Source organism: Poecilia latipinna, unplaced genomic scaffold (assembly GCF_001443285.1).
Source record: "Poecilia latipinna isolate Pla-1442-1.1 unplaced genomic scaffold, P_latipinna-1.0 Scaffold579, whole genome shotgun sequence".
In the NCBI taxonomy this organism is placed as follows: Eukaryota; Metazoa; Chordata; class Actinopteri; order Cyprinodontiformes; family Poeciliidae; genus Poecilia; species Poecilia latipinna.
In genome coordinates this window covers 288,699-303,496 of record NW_015113195.1, presented here as the reverse complement: position 1 = coordinate 303,496, position 14,798 = coordinate 288,699, and the positions used below count along the sequence as shown (strand labels likewise).

The 14,798-nt window shown below is 40.9% G+C and overlaps 1 protein-coding gene across 3 annotated transcripts in view; it reads right to left on the bottom strand.

Moving 5' to 3' along the window:
- Positions 1–1,048: 1,048 nt before the first annotated feature.
- mgat3b (beta-1,4-mannosyl-glycoprotein 4-beta-N-acetylglucosaminyltransferase b) overlaps positions 1,049–14,798 on the bottom strand; it is a 55,609-nt gene continuing 41,859 nt past the window's right edge. Inside the window, exons 2-6 of one of the 3 annotated variants that reach the window (XM_015042153.1) lie at positions 12,057–12,205; positions 8,090–8,537; positions 5,902–6,494; positions 2,645–2,927; positions 1,049–2,556 (exon numbers count right to left, since the gene is read on the bottom strand). In XM_015042153.1, the coding sequence (XP_014897639.1) occupies positions 2,065–2,556; positions 2,645–2,927; positions 5,902–6,494; positions 8,090–8,537; positions 12,057–12,133 (1,893 nt within the window). In that variant the 5' untranslated portion in view covers positions 12,134–12,205 and the 3' untranslated portion in view covers positions 1,049–2,064. Of the gene's footprint in view, positions 2,557–2,644; positions 2,928–5,901; positions 6,495–8,089; positions 8,538–12,056; positions 12,206–14,798 lie in introns of those variants that run through there. The other 2 variants (XM_015042155.1, XM_015042154.1) reach the window with 2 other exon arrangements.

Genomic DNA, 14,798 nt, shown 5'->3' with positions numbered 1-14,798 from the left:
TTGTTAGGTTAGCTGCAACTGTTTTTGTTTTTAAGCGTTTTTCACACAGTATGATTATTGGTGGCGCACAGCCTTCGACCTCCTGTTTCCATGTTTATCAGCCTCTTTGCAAAAAAAGAGATTTTAAATAAAGATGATTTAAAAATCAATAAAATAACTTTCATATAAATGCTTTGATATACAACAGCCGCCAGCTTCCACTTTCAGTACTAATTTCAACGTATCCTGAGTTAAGATGAGAAGAGGTTTTTTTTGTTTTTTTTTTACAGCAGGCAAGATATCTGAATTTATGAATCAAAGCATATGTTCCTTACCTGCATTAAGTTTATTAGACTCAAAATAAATGCATCAATGCAGATGAGGTCAGTTGGCGTGTCCTTTGAGAAAAACGGTGGGAAGTAAGTTTGTAATCAATTAAAGGCATAATGAATTAAAATGCGCTGGATAATTTGAATTCTGATAAATATTTATTTGTTTACAGAAACTTCATAATCCGTTTTATTTATGTTGCAGTTGCGTATGTTGTTTTATTTCCATTTTATTTCTTATTTTTGTTTTTATTTGGATATTTAATATGTCTTACGGTTACGGTGTGGATTTTCTGTACAAAATTAAATCTAGTCTTTGAGACGGTGAACTTAAATTATTATGCCATTATCATGATACAAGTTGAAAATTGACTCAAAATGACAATATTATTGTTTATCGCAATAATCACTGGGACAATTTATTGTCCAGCAAAATTTGTTATCGTGACATTTTTTTCCATACTCATTGATTAGAGCCGATCAGGAGAATATTGGCAGGTTCCAGCGTCTTCCTGAATGACTGGCACATTTCTAATAGATAGCAAAATTGAAAACGGGGCCAATTTCAGCTCATCTGACTTAACACATGAAAATAGGGAACTTAAAGAGCATAAAAATGGAGAATGGAAAACAAGACAGGACGTAAGAAGGAATATGGAGACAGGAAACGCTCAGAGGAGCCTCCGGCAGACATTCGAGCGTTGGCAGTGGCGCATAAAGACTCGTCCAGGGGACTTCTAGTGTTCAGACGCATCTAAGCGCCGATGTGTGAACATCCTCACGCCGCACCACCACCACTCCTTCTCTGCAAGATTCCAAGGAAAACCCGGCGACCCCAGCTGCTAACCGGACAGATCTGAAAACCCAAGGCTGCAGCTTCTCCCCTGATGAGACCAAAACGTTTTGCTCAAATCTGACCGTAAGCTCTGGAAAACACACTCCCAACTCAGTACACACCATCCATGTGGTATTTCATTTTATTTCCTTTTCATTACGGCACACTTTTTCCTTCATGAACCTTCTTCACTCGCATTGATTTTCTTAGTCCGAACGGCACAAACAGAGCACACACACACACACACACACACACACACATACGCACACTATTTACAACCACGCAGACGAGCTTAAGGTGCATGATCATGAACGTGAGCAGAAACCTGTGACACTTGTTTGGTACTCTCAGCAGACCTTAAGGTCTCCATGTTTTGCTTCTGAACCCGCGTCCAGCTCTGGAAGGAGGTCACCGAGTATGACAGGAAGACATCAGAGGGTGAGGGGGTTGAAAGCTGAGCGTCTGGAGGCTGTAAGCCTCAGTGAAAGCAGACAGGAACAGGCAAAAAATAAAATAAAATAAAAACGCTTGTTGGTTCCCTGCCTTTTTTTTTATTTATTTATTTTTCTTCCTACAAGTGTGTCCAGTGGGGGATGAGATACAAAGTAAGCGGGCGAGGAGAAATAGCTTGGCCTCTCACTGTGACGACGGAACGACGGGGAAAGCAGTGATTTTTTATTTTATTTTTGTTCATCCAGTGGTTTCGTCCTGCTGAAGCTGAACTTATAAACCCATTGTTGTCATGTTCCCTTTTTAAAACCCCCAAATAATTTGAAGAGCTTTTAAATTCCTGCATCACCTTTGTCATCGTCGTCCGTCGAGATTTCGTCCGTCGGTGTCAGCCCACCTCGAGAGCTCAGTGCGAAGGCCTCTCTCGGGCACTTCTGTTAGGTATGTTCCCAAAGCGTGGTCTCTCAGACTTCAGTCGTTCTGGACTTTGTTTTTATAAGGGTTCTCTAGGAGGTAGTGATACCTTTTATGGTTCTCCATTATGTACTTGGGGGCGAACATGTGCTCTTTGGGGTCCGCAGGGGGATATTCCTGCACGGAGCCATCAAACCAGCCCCCTGTCCGGATCAGTTCCCGGATGTAGTTGAGGTCGCGTTTGTCTTCGTAGTCCCCCCACCTGGGGAAGTCCCCGTTCTGCGCCGACACCAGCTTGAAGTAAATCCCCTCGGGCGTGAAGCACCAGGAGCAGTGCCAGCCGGCGAAGTGGAAGGGGCTCCCCACGGACCACTGCACCAGGATGTGGCCTGTGTCGTTCTCATACTTGCGGAAGCCTGGCATGGTGTAGTATTCGCGTCGCCGCAGCTTGATGCCGTCGCCGTCGTAGACGTCGCGGAGCATCCTGAGCGTGCAGCCGGACACCACCTCCAGAGTCCCAAACTGCTTCCAGAAGAAGCCGTACAAAGACTGGAGACGGAGAGACAACCACAGTTACAAACAGCTCCGCTGTACGGTCGCCGTGCACACGCCACTCTGTGGCATACCGCTTGCGTACCTTTCGCATGTGTATGGCAAACGGTTCGGTCCAACCGTCGAACAACTTGAGGAAAAGGAGGCCTTCCTGCGCCGGGATTTCATCGGCGTCGTTGATGATGAACACGTCGTCTGACCTGGCCCCCTTCACCCTGGACAAGCCGTTGCGTGTCAGAAACGTCCGCAGATAGTCGTCGGCTATCCATCCGTCCTGCCGGCCGCCGTCGGGGAAGTGGTCGAGGAACACATAGAGGATCTTATGACGGACGTAGTCGTACGTTCCGTTCAGAAGGAGACGAAGGAAACTAGGGAGACAGACAAAAGGAAATTGTCAACGCTAAAGTCGCCATTTCCAATTCTCTTAACTTCGGCCAGAACCAGCTAATGGGCCGTTGGTCAGTCATTTCAAACTTACAGTGCCTCATTTCATCACACTTATGTATTTAATACGAGTTGATGTGATAGACCAACACAAACCGGTTAGTCTATCAACAACTAATAGACCAACATCTCTTCATCTTCATCTCTTGGATGAAGGGGCCAAGCGATATACCGGTTGGTCTATCAGGTCTATCGGTTTATCCAAAATGACACATGGTTTTCAGCATTTTTTACAAATAAAAAATGAAAAGAATGGTGTGTAGCTGTATTCAACCAAGTCAGCACTTTGTAGACCTTTTGCTCCAAGGACAACTAGAAGTGTTTTGGGCTGTGTCTCTGCCAGCTTTACACGTCTAGAATAAACATACTTTCAATTCATTCCACAGACTCTTAATTGAAGCTAGGTCTGGATTTCGACTGGGACAACACTTCAACATTATTTGATTTTAACTCCAGTTTAGGCAGGTTTGTAGTCGGTGTAAAACTCTTTTCATTTTCAGACAAACTGAACTTTGCTGTTAGACGTAGAACCCTGGTTTAAACATCATGGCTGACCCGTCTCAGGCGTTCTTTGGTCTCTGTGGTGCTTTTCGTTTATAGATCTTGTCCAATAAATCTCTAAGGCCTTCATAGAAAATTTTCAGATTCTTATTTGGAAGGAAGAGTCTCTGTAAAGCTGCTAAAATCACATTTCTCTGCCTAACCATTTCCCTTGGTGAATTAAAAACTAATTATGATTGCGGTTATTCTGTCTAACGGAAACCGACGAGGCCAAATGATCACCGCTGGGTTGAAAACCAAACGGAGATCCAAAACGAATCCACCGAGCATTGGCGGTTGGTGCTTGACAAACACCAGCTCTCTGCTCAACACACACCAGACTTCCTGAGAGGACCAGCTCTATTAACCTGTTGATACACGTAGCCAAAAAAGAAAAAAAGCGGCGTGTGTAGCCGCTTTCATGCCGTGCCGTGTCCTGTGATTGAACACACCAATCTCCCTCCTCGCCCAGTCAATCATGCCGCTCGTCATAATCTCCTGGAAAATTGCTTTCAAGGTGTTTCACGTCGTTGCCAAAGAAACCAAACTGTAATTATTATTCTGCACACCGAGTCTCAACAAGCATGAAGAATGACTGCGTACAACGGAGAGAAGCTAGAAGGGAAAAAAACCCCAAAACACTCAAAGCAACAACAGTTTGTTTTTGCCATCTGAATGGGAACGTAGAGCATGAATAGAGCTCCTCTGGTATTGATGACCTTAAATCAGGCATTCAGCAGAGCATCAACAGGTACGGCGGCATCAGAACAGCTGCAGCAGCAACCAAAGCACAGATCTTGTTTCGGAGCTGTGAAAATGGCTAACGGGGTTGGCTTATTATAAAACTAATTTGTTTGATTTGAACCTGTCCAAGATGAACGGCCAGCAACAATGTTGAGGCGAAAGCAACAGAAAACAAAATCCACAACAAAAGGACGATGTCTGACTGTGACCAGAAACTAGTCAAACCAGGATTTAATGATTCCAGCAACACACATTTGATGCTCTGCACTATCCAATTTCAAAATTAATTTCCAGATACCAAAAAATAAAAAATAAAAAAAATTCCAAAGAAGTGGTCAGAGAACATTTTAGCACAAATTTATAATGCGTCATTAAAAATAACCTAAAAATTAAAACAATAAGTAAATAAAATCTGGTATCTTAAAATTGTTAGACATGAGGAGTTATTGTAAAAACAAAGTACAACCACTATCAGTTCAACAGCTTTACTCATCAGCTCATTAGTACTGATGTTGCCTTTATTGAGTTTTTGAAATGGTCTAAATTTAATCTAAAAAGCACAAAAACACACAATTGATCAAAAACTCATTGATAATTCAACAAAAATAAAGCTGAGAGGGGAAAGCTGGAAGTGAATAACCTGAGGCAGCAGCCATTTGTTGATGATTAAATGCATTTATTTATCTGTTAGGTTTAATAGGAGCGTCTCAGTAAAGACCGTGACCCCAAACAACTGTAAACCCTACAACCAAGTATTAGAAAACGGAAAAACAACGGTGTACTAATGTCCCAGTTAAAGTTCAGACCCAAACCTGATGCAACGCTTGTGCAGAGACACGTCGGTAAAGCTCCAGTGACTGCATGGATGCCGTAAAGTCGGTCACAATTCATCTGCAATAATGTGAGAGACTGACGGAGGAAAACACATTTCTGACTCTGATTACTGTTAAAGACTTCGACACAAGCTGTTGACTGTACTTTGTTTAACCACCCACAGCTTTTCATTGTGGATTTATTTGTGCTGGATAAATAATAAAGTGTAATTTGTTGTATGTTTTTCAGTCTTAGAGAGATTTTAACCTGATATGTAAAGCCTTAGCCTGTCACAATAAGCTATAAGTAAATTATAGCTTACTGATTTATTTCTCATGAAATTTGTTCACGAGAAATTAACAAATTTCATTTGGACGACAGTTGTCAAAGAGACGCTCCCATTTCATATCGCTGAAGAGCCGCCATTTTGAGAAACGTTGCAAACATTCGACACCCGGTGTGAAGTAGTTGGTCTGCACTGCCTGCCACTTTTGCCTGTTTTCCCTGTCGAGACAGAATGACCTAACAGAAATTGCTCCGTTTTCTTTTATTTTGGATATTTAAAATGTCTTCTGGTATCAGTGTTAAATTTTCTTTTCAAAATTCAAGTTTGTTTGACTTTTCAGTATGTGTGCTCGGATTATTATGCCATTATTATTATGAGTTGAAACTGGTCTTAACATGACAATATTATCGTTCATCGCCATAATTTCTGGAGCAATTTATCGTGCGGTAAACTTTATTGTCGTGATTGTGCATGACATTCCGCTCCCAAATGAAGAAATGAAGATCATGCCATACCTCAGCGGCCGTTTCTCTCCGTATGCGGTAAAGTTTGACTCGCACACCAGGAACAAGTCCACGGCCTGCGAAAGCTCGTGAAAGCGCGTGTGCAGCAGGTCGAACTCGTGGTTGATGTTGATGGCGTTGATGACTCTCCGCGGCGTCTTTCTGGGCGTCAGCCGCTCCTTCGTTGGCAGGTTGGAGTGGTACACCATGGTGGGAACCCCACAGTAAGGTCCGTGCCAGCCCGGCCGGCAAACACACTTCACCAGCTGCTTCCCGCTGCCCAAAGGCTGACCTTTGCCCTTTGTCTTTCCGGGCTGCTGCTGAAGCCCCAGAGGTTTCCGCTGAGCGGCTTTATCTACGTCCAAAACGTCACCAGCCGCACCCGCTGCTGCTTTTACAGAGGATTCCTTGATCTCCGTCCCCTGTCTGAAACAGTAGGCCCCACGACTCGTACGCACAAAATACGAGGTTTTATCATCCTGGAGCTGGTAACTGCGGGTGTGAAGGTCTCCCATGGACTTTATCGGGTCAGGCAGCTTTTCTTTTCCTAATTGTTCCCGCAGTTTTTGTAGGTTGGGTTCAACGTGACTATTGTCACTTTGTTTCTAGAAGGAAGAAGATAAGAAGGAGTTCAGGTCCACTTCAGGTAAATACTCTGGCATTTCATTTACCACGTTTTTACTATTAGCACTCATTGGCTTACTCTGAAAGTAAGTTTATTTGTAAAATAACTGCTCTAGAAATGAGTGGTGTACACTAAACCTTCAAAAGATTTTGTTTTTTAAAGTTATGAGTTGTAGGTCTCTTAAGGAATTACATAAAAAAATATATACAAAAGTTGGCAGTGCTAACTAAAACATTAGCTGAAGGAGCGGCTGATGCCCAAAAAGACGCCGCGGAGAGTCATCATCGCCATGTTTTAACAGAAGCTAATGCCACACTGCTAACTTCAACCAAGAGGAGAATGTGAGAACAACTCACACACAAGATGTTCTGTATATGAATAATTAACAGCCATGCTTGTTAATTTCCCTCTGGGATTTATAAAGTATTTTTGAATTTGTTTATGCGAGTGCTGTATTCTGCTTAAAATATATCCAGAAAAACTAATTTCGTGGACGCTAAGTGCTCTTAGCATTTTCAAAGTTAGCTAAACAAATAATTAGCTTACCTATTAGCGCATTAGCAGAGGCGTACCCACCACTGCTTACATATTTGTATATATATTCTCCGTGCAACAGGCACAAAATTATGTTGTGCTTGTGGAGGCTTTTAGGTCAAAGTGTTTTGTTCATAAGGAGGAGAAAAATCTGAAATCGAGTCTTCATCTCTGCTCTGGTGTAGAATTGAACAGAGAAACAACTAAGAGTGCAAAAAAAGTGCTAGATTAGAATAGAATGGACTTTATTGATCCCCAAGGGGAAATTGCTTATTTGTTGAAAGTAACTCCATCTTAGGTAATAGATACAAACTTTGTAAAAAAAAATTATATATATATATATATATATATATATATATATATATATATATATATATATATGTGTATAAAAGACGTCCAAGATGGCCTGTATCTTGGACAGGATCTTTCTATAGCTTGTGTCAATATTTTTTCCCCTCGTCTTAATATTTACCTGTCCACATAAGAGACAGATTTGTATCTTTCAAATTTAGTTATGTTGACAAACCAAACACAAAATCTATTTTTGTCAGAATAAATTTGGACCATCATCTCGATGATGGGAGTGAGAAGGTCTTATGTTATGTCACCTTCCTTAAGCCTTTCTTTTTTTTTTTTTTTTTTTTTTTCCAAAAAATGTTTTAGAAAAAAAAAAAAAATCACATTTGGCAAAATAAAATAAGTGACGTAGGCCATCATTTTAGAAAGGTGACAATATCATGAATCCATTTAAACCTGTGTTGATAATACTCTAATGTAAACTATTCAACAAAGTTAATCAAAACTAAAAAAATCTCTAACATCTATGTTGTAAACTGAGGTCCTACTCTGGCTTCATTTGGACAAAGACAGATCGACCATCCTGACAAAAAAAACAGAAAAGACAAGTCTAAGCTTTTCTCTTGTAACAGGATTCATCTTTAAGTTCTGATGCCGAAGCTGGAAGCCTCAGCCATACAGCCATATAATCCACTTTACATGCACTGTTAGCATGCAGTAACTCAGAAAGCCAGGGTGTTGAACCTCTCTTGGCGAGTCTCCCAGCTGGTTCTCCTCTGGTTTTTCCCAGGGATGCGGAGGCTCCGGCTCCTTCATCGCTCTCACCTCGAAATGTTTAAGGCCGGCCACGCCGGCCACTCTGACGTCCAACGCTCCCGGGTCTACCGCTCCCCCTCCTCCGCCTCCATCCCCCAGAGACCCCGCCCCTCCGCCAGGCTTCGCCGCGCCCTGGTGGAGGACGGGCAGCGGCGGGGCCTCTTCGGGAGAGGCGGGACTGAGCGGGGTGGCAGCGACGCCCTTCTCCCTCCAGAAGAAGCCAGAGACCATGATGAAGGACTTGATGTTGGGGTACGGAGCGGAGAGCTCGCGCAGCAGGGAGACGTAGTGCAGGGCCTTGTAGTAATGGAGGAAGGAGATGACACACAGACCCACCGTGCACAGCAAGAACACTCTGTGCCGCCGCATTTTCATCCTGATGGGGAAAAAGTGGACAGAAACGAGGAAACGTGTCAATAAAAACGTGACATCCTCCACTAAATGAAGCTAGCTCAGCACACACACCCAGTAAAGTACCAGGCTCTGCAGCTCGATAATTCCTTGATATTAATTTAAAAAAAATACTAGTTCTACTGGAAGATTATGACATGACATGAGAAAAATGTCTTGTTATAAATTAAATAATCTGCCAGTTGAACTAGTATTTTTTTTTCTTATATTAATAAATAACTGACCTCTTGCTTGTTTTACATCCTGCTGAAAAGTTATTTGTAAGTTAGTTTTGTCTCATTTCAGTTGTACTGAGATATTTGTCCCAGAAACTCGACCAGAAACACTTGGTAAGATTTTGTGTTCTTTGTAGTGTGTTTAGACTTTGACTAGGCCAGCATATGAGTAAGCCTTAAGCTAATGCTAGGTGATTTTAGCACAACATGGATTGTGATGATGACATGGATCATAACAAACCCTAATGTGTTTTTCTCAGCCTCCAACAGCTTTTTGTTAAGCGTGGCAGCATCAAGAAGCATGATGCTGCCACTGCCATGTTTTCCATCAGGTTGCCTTCAGGATGAGTTCAGTTTCTTACAGGCATATTTCACAAGTTGTTCAATCTTGGGTCTCATTTGGACATAATAACTTTTATGAACAGCCCATTTCAGCTTTAAAGTGAGGTTTTCCACATTTTGGGATATTGCTTTTGTAACCTAATCCTGCTTTCAACCTGTCCACAACCAAACTACGCCGACTCGGGTAGTTTATTTCTAGATAAGTTCCACAAAAGTAAAGTTCATTCACTAATTAGGCAAGAGCTGGAGGGAGTTTGTTGTACTGGATTTCATTCATTTGTATAAGAGGGGGCTAAATACAAAACCACACCACATCAGATTTTTAGTGGCTAAAAATGCCGTTGCTGCTGCTACCAAAACCGTGTGTCACTACTTTGTGTCAACATGTCTATTAAAAGTAATAATATACAGTGAAGGCTGACATTTTAACATGACAAAATATAGAAAAAGGTTCCACATAATCAAATACTTCTGTAATAAACTGAATGTTACGCAGAAAAAGGAAGTCAGAACAGCAACGACCAAACCACAGATGACAAGGTGAGAGGTGAGGAAGAGTTTAAGCCTTTCAAGCTCAGATTATGTTCAAACAAGTCCCAGAAATTGGTCTGTTTTCAAATGTTTTCCATTTTCATAAAAGTTTCCATGAATAATAATAATAAAAAAATAGAGCAGAGCAAGAATTCGCTCTCAACTCGAGTGAACTGGAAGGCTCACTTTCAAACGGGTTTGACCGAGTGCCACTGGAGTGGAAAGCCCTCCAGACCCAGTGGAAGAGCAGATGCTGTGATGACTCCACATCACAGCATCACAGGTCACACACACTCCCAGCGTCCTCAGCATCCTTTCTGTACGGGAACCCAGCAGTGAAGTGTGTGAGCACCAGAAAATTCCAGACATTCCTAAGAAAAATGTCTCGTTTGTGCGTAAAAACAAGCAACGCATTAAATCACTACCACATTTACAGCTGAGCCTGCACCAGCAGGCTGCGCACATGTGGAGAACTTGTGATAAAACAGAACGCATTTAATGAATAAAAGCAAAAAATCACGCATGCATGTTGGAATATCAGAGAGGCAGCCGTGACCCGGTCACATCCGCTTCAAATCTTCCACTCGCAAAATGACCTGTAACTCTAGCAGCAGGAGTCAAAGCCAGCAGCGTCAAACGCTTGTGAATCCAGAGCGCCGAACGCGGGGTTCAGGAAAAACAGACCGGCAGTCTGGAACTAAATACTGCTGCGGTCGCTTGGTTGCAAATAAAACCATATTTAACAACATCGCAAAGCACATATGACTAAGACAGGCCGCCTGCGCTCGGGCCAGAGCAGAAATCAATTTAGGGCTCGACCACGGCGGCTCTTCTGGTAAATCCTGCAGATTAAGGCGGCCCGGCCTCTTGCTCTCCTTTTCTGCTTTTGTGGTGCTCGCAGGTTGTGAAAGTTATTTTTTTGATTTGGTCGAGTTAACGCCGAGAGAAAAATGTACACGTGTTTGAACAGGCACGGAAGAAGGAAAGTTTTCAAATTTAGAAAAAAAAAAACAAAAGATGCCTCAGTGACAGATAAAGACGTAAGAGACAGCCTTACAGCTTGTGTCATAAACTAGTTTTTCTAACTTGTTTATACTAGCTGTCTCATTTAGAGCCAAGACCTCACTAACCAGACAGACCAGTTTTGATAACAAAACAAATGACTAAGAAATTTGACTCAATAAGATAAGCTAATGAAATAGAAGCTTAAAACAAGAGCAAGTTTCAGAAGATTTCTCTTTTTGTCTTGAAGTTTGAATCGTCCCAAAGGAATCAAAGTGGGTGTTGACCGCGTAGATTAAGAAAATGCCTTTTTTATTTTTATATTTATAAAATCTTGTGGAGAAACCAAATTTCCTCCAGGTATTCAGAAAAAATTTAAAATGTTGACACCAAAAAACGAACGGTGAAAACATGTGAATGCTACACATCTATTCAGACATGCACTAAAAAGAACAAGACATTTACACATTTCTTATGCTGAAGTTCATCTTCATACGTTTTGGTCACATTTTAAAGTTTCAGCTCTTCATAAATGCTTAATTGCTTTGGGTTAAAGCTGGGTTTAAATTTGTGTATGTAAAAGCTTTCAATGCAGAAATTATAAAAAAAAATAAAAATAAATGAAAAATTTGTAAATAAACTCTTTTGGAAATAAGGCGCAGAAGCCGTAGCCCCGACCTACATATGGATACATTTTAAAATAGAGTTGTGCTTTGTGTTATGACAGATGTTTTAATAGCTTAACAAAGATCCTACTTAAAACCAGCGATGCACTGATCTGATGTTAATATCTGTATCGGTCCCGAAATTGGAAAAAAAATTCTAGATGGGGTATCAGTGGCAATGTGCTCGATCCATAAGGGCAGATCTATTCAGTCTAGTTCTACACTTTGGCTTCCTGTTGTTTATTTCCACATGTTCTACAAAGGTAGTCAACCTATTGGTTTTGTCATTTTATAATTTATTTTCCATTGGCTGTTCTGGTGACTGAACAAACTAAAGTTGTTTTTACATATTTGATCAAACTTCTGAAGCTTTTGGTGTGTTTAAGTGTGCTGGAATGGTGCAGAGTTATCTGATAAATTTGTAATTTAGTACATTTATGTCTGTGTTTAAGAAAAAGAAACGTTATGATTAGTTCAGCTTTGGTTTTTGGTATCGGAATCAGCCGATACCAAATCTGTATCAGTATCAGAAGTGAAAAAAGAAGTGGATCGGTGCTTCCCTATTTAAAATTCCCCTTCATGTTCTTTTCCACACCCAGTTTTGAATTTGAAAAGCTCAACAGTAGAGAGAAGAATCCCAAGCCGCCAGCCCAAAAGTCCAAAAGGCGGCAGCAGCAGGTAGTTCAGCAAGCAGAGCCCACCACCAATCCGTACACAAAAATCACTTACGGATGGAGCAGCCGCCGCCATTTTTGTGGTGAATTCAGCAGGCCGAGGCATGCCCTGGGCCACCTAAGCCAAGTCATGACTGTCGAAATTAATCCAGGTTGCTTATGTCAATGGTTGCTTTCCACACTGTTGCTGCCGAGCGATCCTGCCTGTCGGATAACGCACAGGGTGGAGTATTACAAGTCAAACAGAGTCTGCAATGGTGCAACTGTGATTAAAAAGAGGCAACGCATCTCTCCTTCAAGTTCCACATACGTCCCCGCCCACGAGTCACCCGGATGGGGTGACTGAACACATGCTAGGAGAAAAAAACACACACAAAAGAAAAAATGTTGGCCTTCTGGAATAACTCACCAAGCAAGCTGAAATGTTATAATGTAACACTTTTGCTTTTTTCTCCCCAATTGGTGTTTAAACACACCAATGTTTCAAAAAGCACAAACAACCCTCTGGTACCACAAACAACCCTCTGGTACGCAGAGCCACAAACACTGAAGAGGGACAATTCTCCCTGTTCACAGTGAACATGAGAACCTGCAAACACTGAACGTTTTACCAATTTTTTTTAAAAGAAATTCATTCACCACAAATGTTGCAAAAAAAACAAAAAACAAAACAAAACATGGAGATGATTAATTAAAAGTTTTGTAGGAAATCTGCAGGAACTGCAGCAAAGAGTGGAGCACAGTTGAAAATAAGCTAATTGTTTTTCAAAGTTAAGTTAAGTTAGTAGTTTTTGCTTTGGTTCATTTTTAGGTGAAGAATTAAAAAAGGCTAATAAATATATTCATAAACACAAAGACAAAACACGTTATAGCTATGACTTCAGAATGTTTTAGTGAGTTTTATAAACATGCATTATAGTTCCAGTTAATTTAAGTTTTCATTATTTTGTTAGTTTCAGGTTAATTATAATAACCTTGCAAAAAGGCACCTTTTTTTTTTTTTTTTTTTTAGTTTATTTGGTCTATTAAATCTTTGAGTCTATTCCCAGCAAAAAACAAAAAACAAAAAAAAAACGGAAATTTTCCTCAAAAAAGTTTCTATTAAAGTTTAACAAAGTAACTTGTCCCTGGATGTTTATAGTTCTGTTTCTATGAAATTAAATTAAGAAGAAAAACACTTTAAGTCAAAGAAGAATCAGATTTGTCATTGAAATTGACATGATAAAATAAATGACAAAAGTGTCCACCAGGGGCCAAATTTGTACTATTTCTAAACTGCATTGGTTAAGTGGTGGGCGGCACACAAATTTGCTCAAAGGGCCAAAACGTTTCCAGGGAAACACTTTGGACACCCTGAATTAACAGATGATCATGAAATGACGGCACATCCATCCAAAATGGACAAATATATTCTGCAGGTGTAAAATGTGATTGGTTGCCCATGTAAGTGTGAGATAAATTGATTAATAGCAGTAGGAATGATGTCTGATAAAACATTTGATATTATATAGAATATGGATCGAACTCTGATCCAGAACCGCACAGCATTCTGGGAGATGGAGGAGGAGGAAAGACTTTAGCCGCTCAACCTCTCATCCTATGGCGAGCTAACTTGCCGGTAGCATCAAATCGCTCGCTCTTTGGTTACCTAGCAACAACCTGTTGAGAAACTTGTGCAGCAGCAGTTTCAAGTTTTGCCGTAACCGCTTAAAAATATATAAAATAAAAAACAACGGTGTGGAGACAAAACTATAAAACAGGGAAGGTTTGTTGGTATTTCAGACATTTGAAACAAAAAACTAAAATCAATAATTATCGCGATGGGCTGATACGAAACGCTTGTATCGTGATACATTTCTCATATTGTCTAGCCCTACGGCAAATATTAGCAAATCTACTTTTTTAACTGTATACATTTTTATTTCTGTTTTAATGATCAGCCATTTCTTTAACAAATCATCTGCCACAGTTTTATATCTTTGGAAGGGAAAACTCTGCTCATTCCATGCGAGTGTATATGCAAATAGTTTTAGAAAAAACAATAACAACCCCATGTAAAAACCTCTAAGTTATTATTTTTTGCATGCAGATTCACACACACCCTTCAGTTCTAGAAAAGCTTTGCTTTGTCCAGGCTTCAAAGCTCCTTTCTGATTATACAGTAGCACACCGACCCCTCTGACCAGTCTGCTGATCTCACCTAACAAGCCCCCAGGGGGAATCGAAACGCGAAAACAAGACACCTTGCAGCTGCTGGAGAGAGAGGCTTCCTGCTAGAAAATCACTCATCTGTAAAACTTTCAGCTGCAAGTGGTCACTGTAGTGAAACTCGTAGATTTAGCTTAGTCAGACTCTCAGAATGAAACTCAGGAAGAGAGACAGATATCCATAGTGATAAAAAAAAAAAAAAAAGTTTTACTAGCCTGATCCACCTGCTGCTACATGAATTAATGATCTTTTTATACATCGCTCACATGAGCCACTTTCCAGCTGCTCATATGACTTTTATGTGGCTGGGCTCTCACCTGACAAACGCATATGTTTTCCTGTTAATATTCTGAAGAGGTCAAAGTTCAAATGAGCCTGCTGGAGCACCTGCAGATGATGACATTATGCAAACTGTCATTGGTAAAAACAAAATCTGCCTCAGGTAAAAACACAGGACTCAGCGTTTACAGACGCATGCTTCTACAAGGTAAATATATACTGATACTCTCTCATGGCGCTGCGGTTAAACGATGCAGGACGAATGACAGAAGTCTTTGATCATGAACTGTCAAAAATAACAACTAACTCT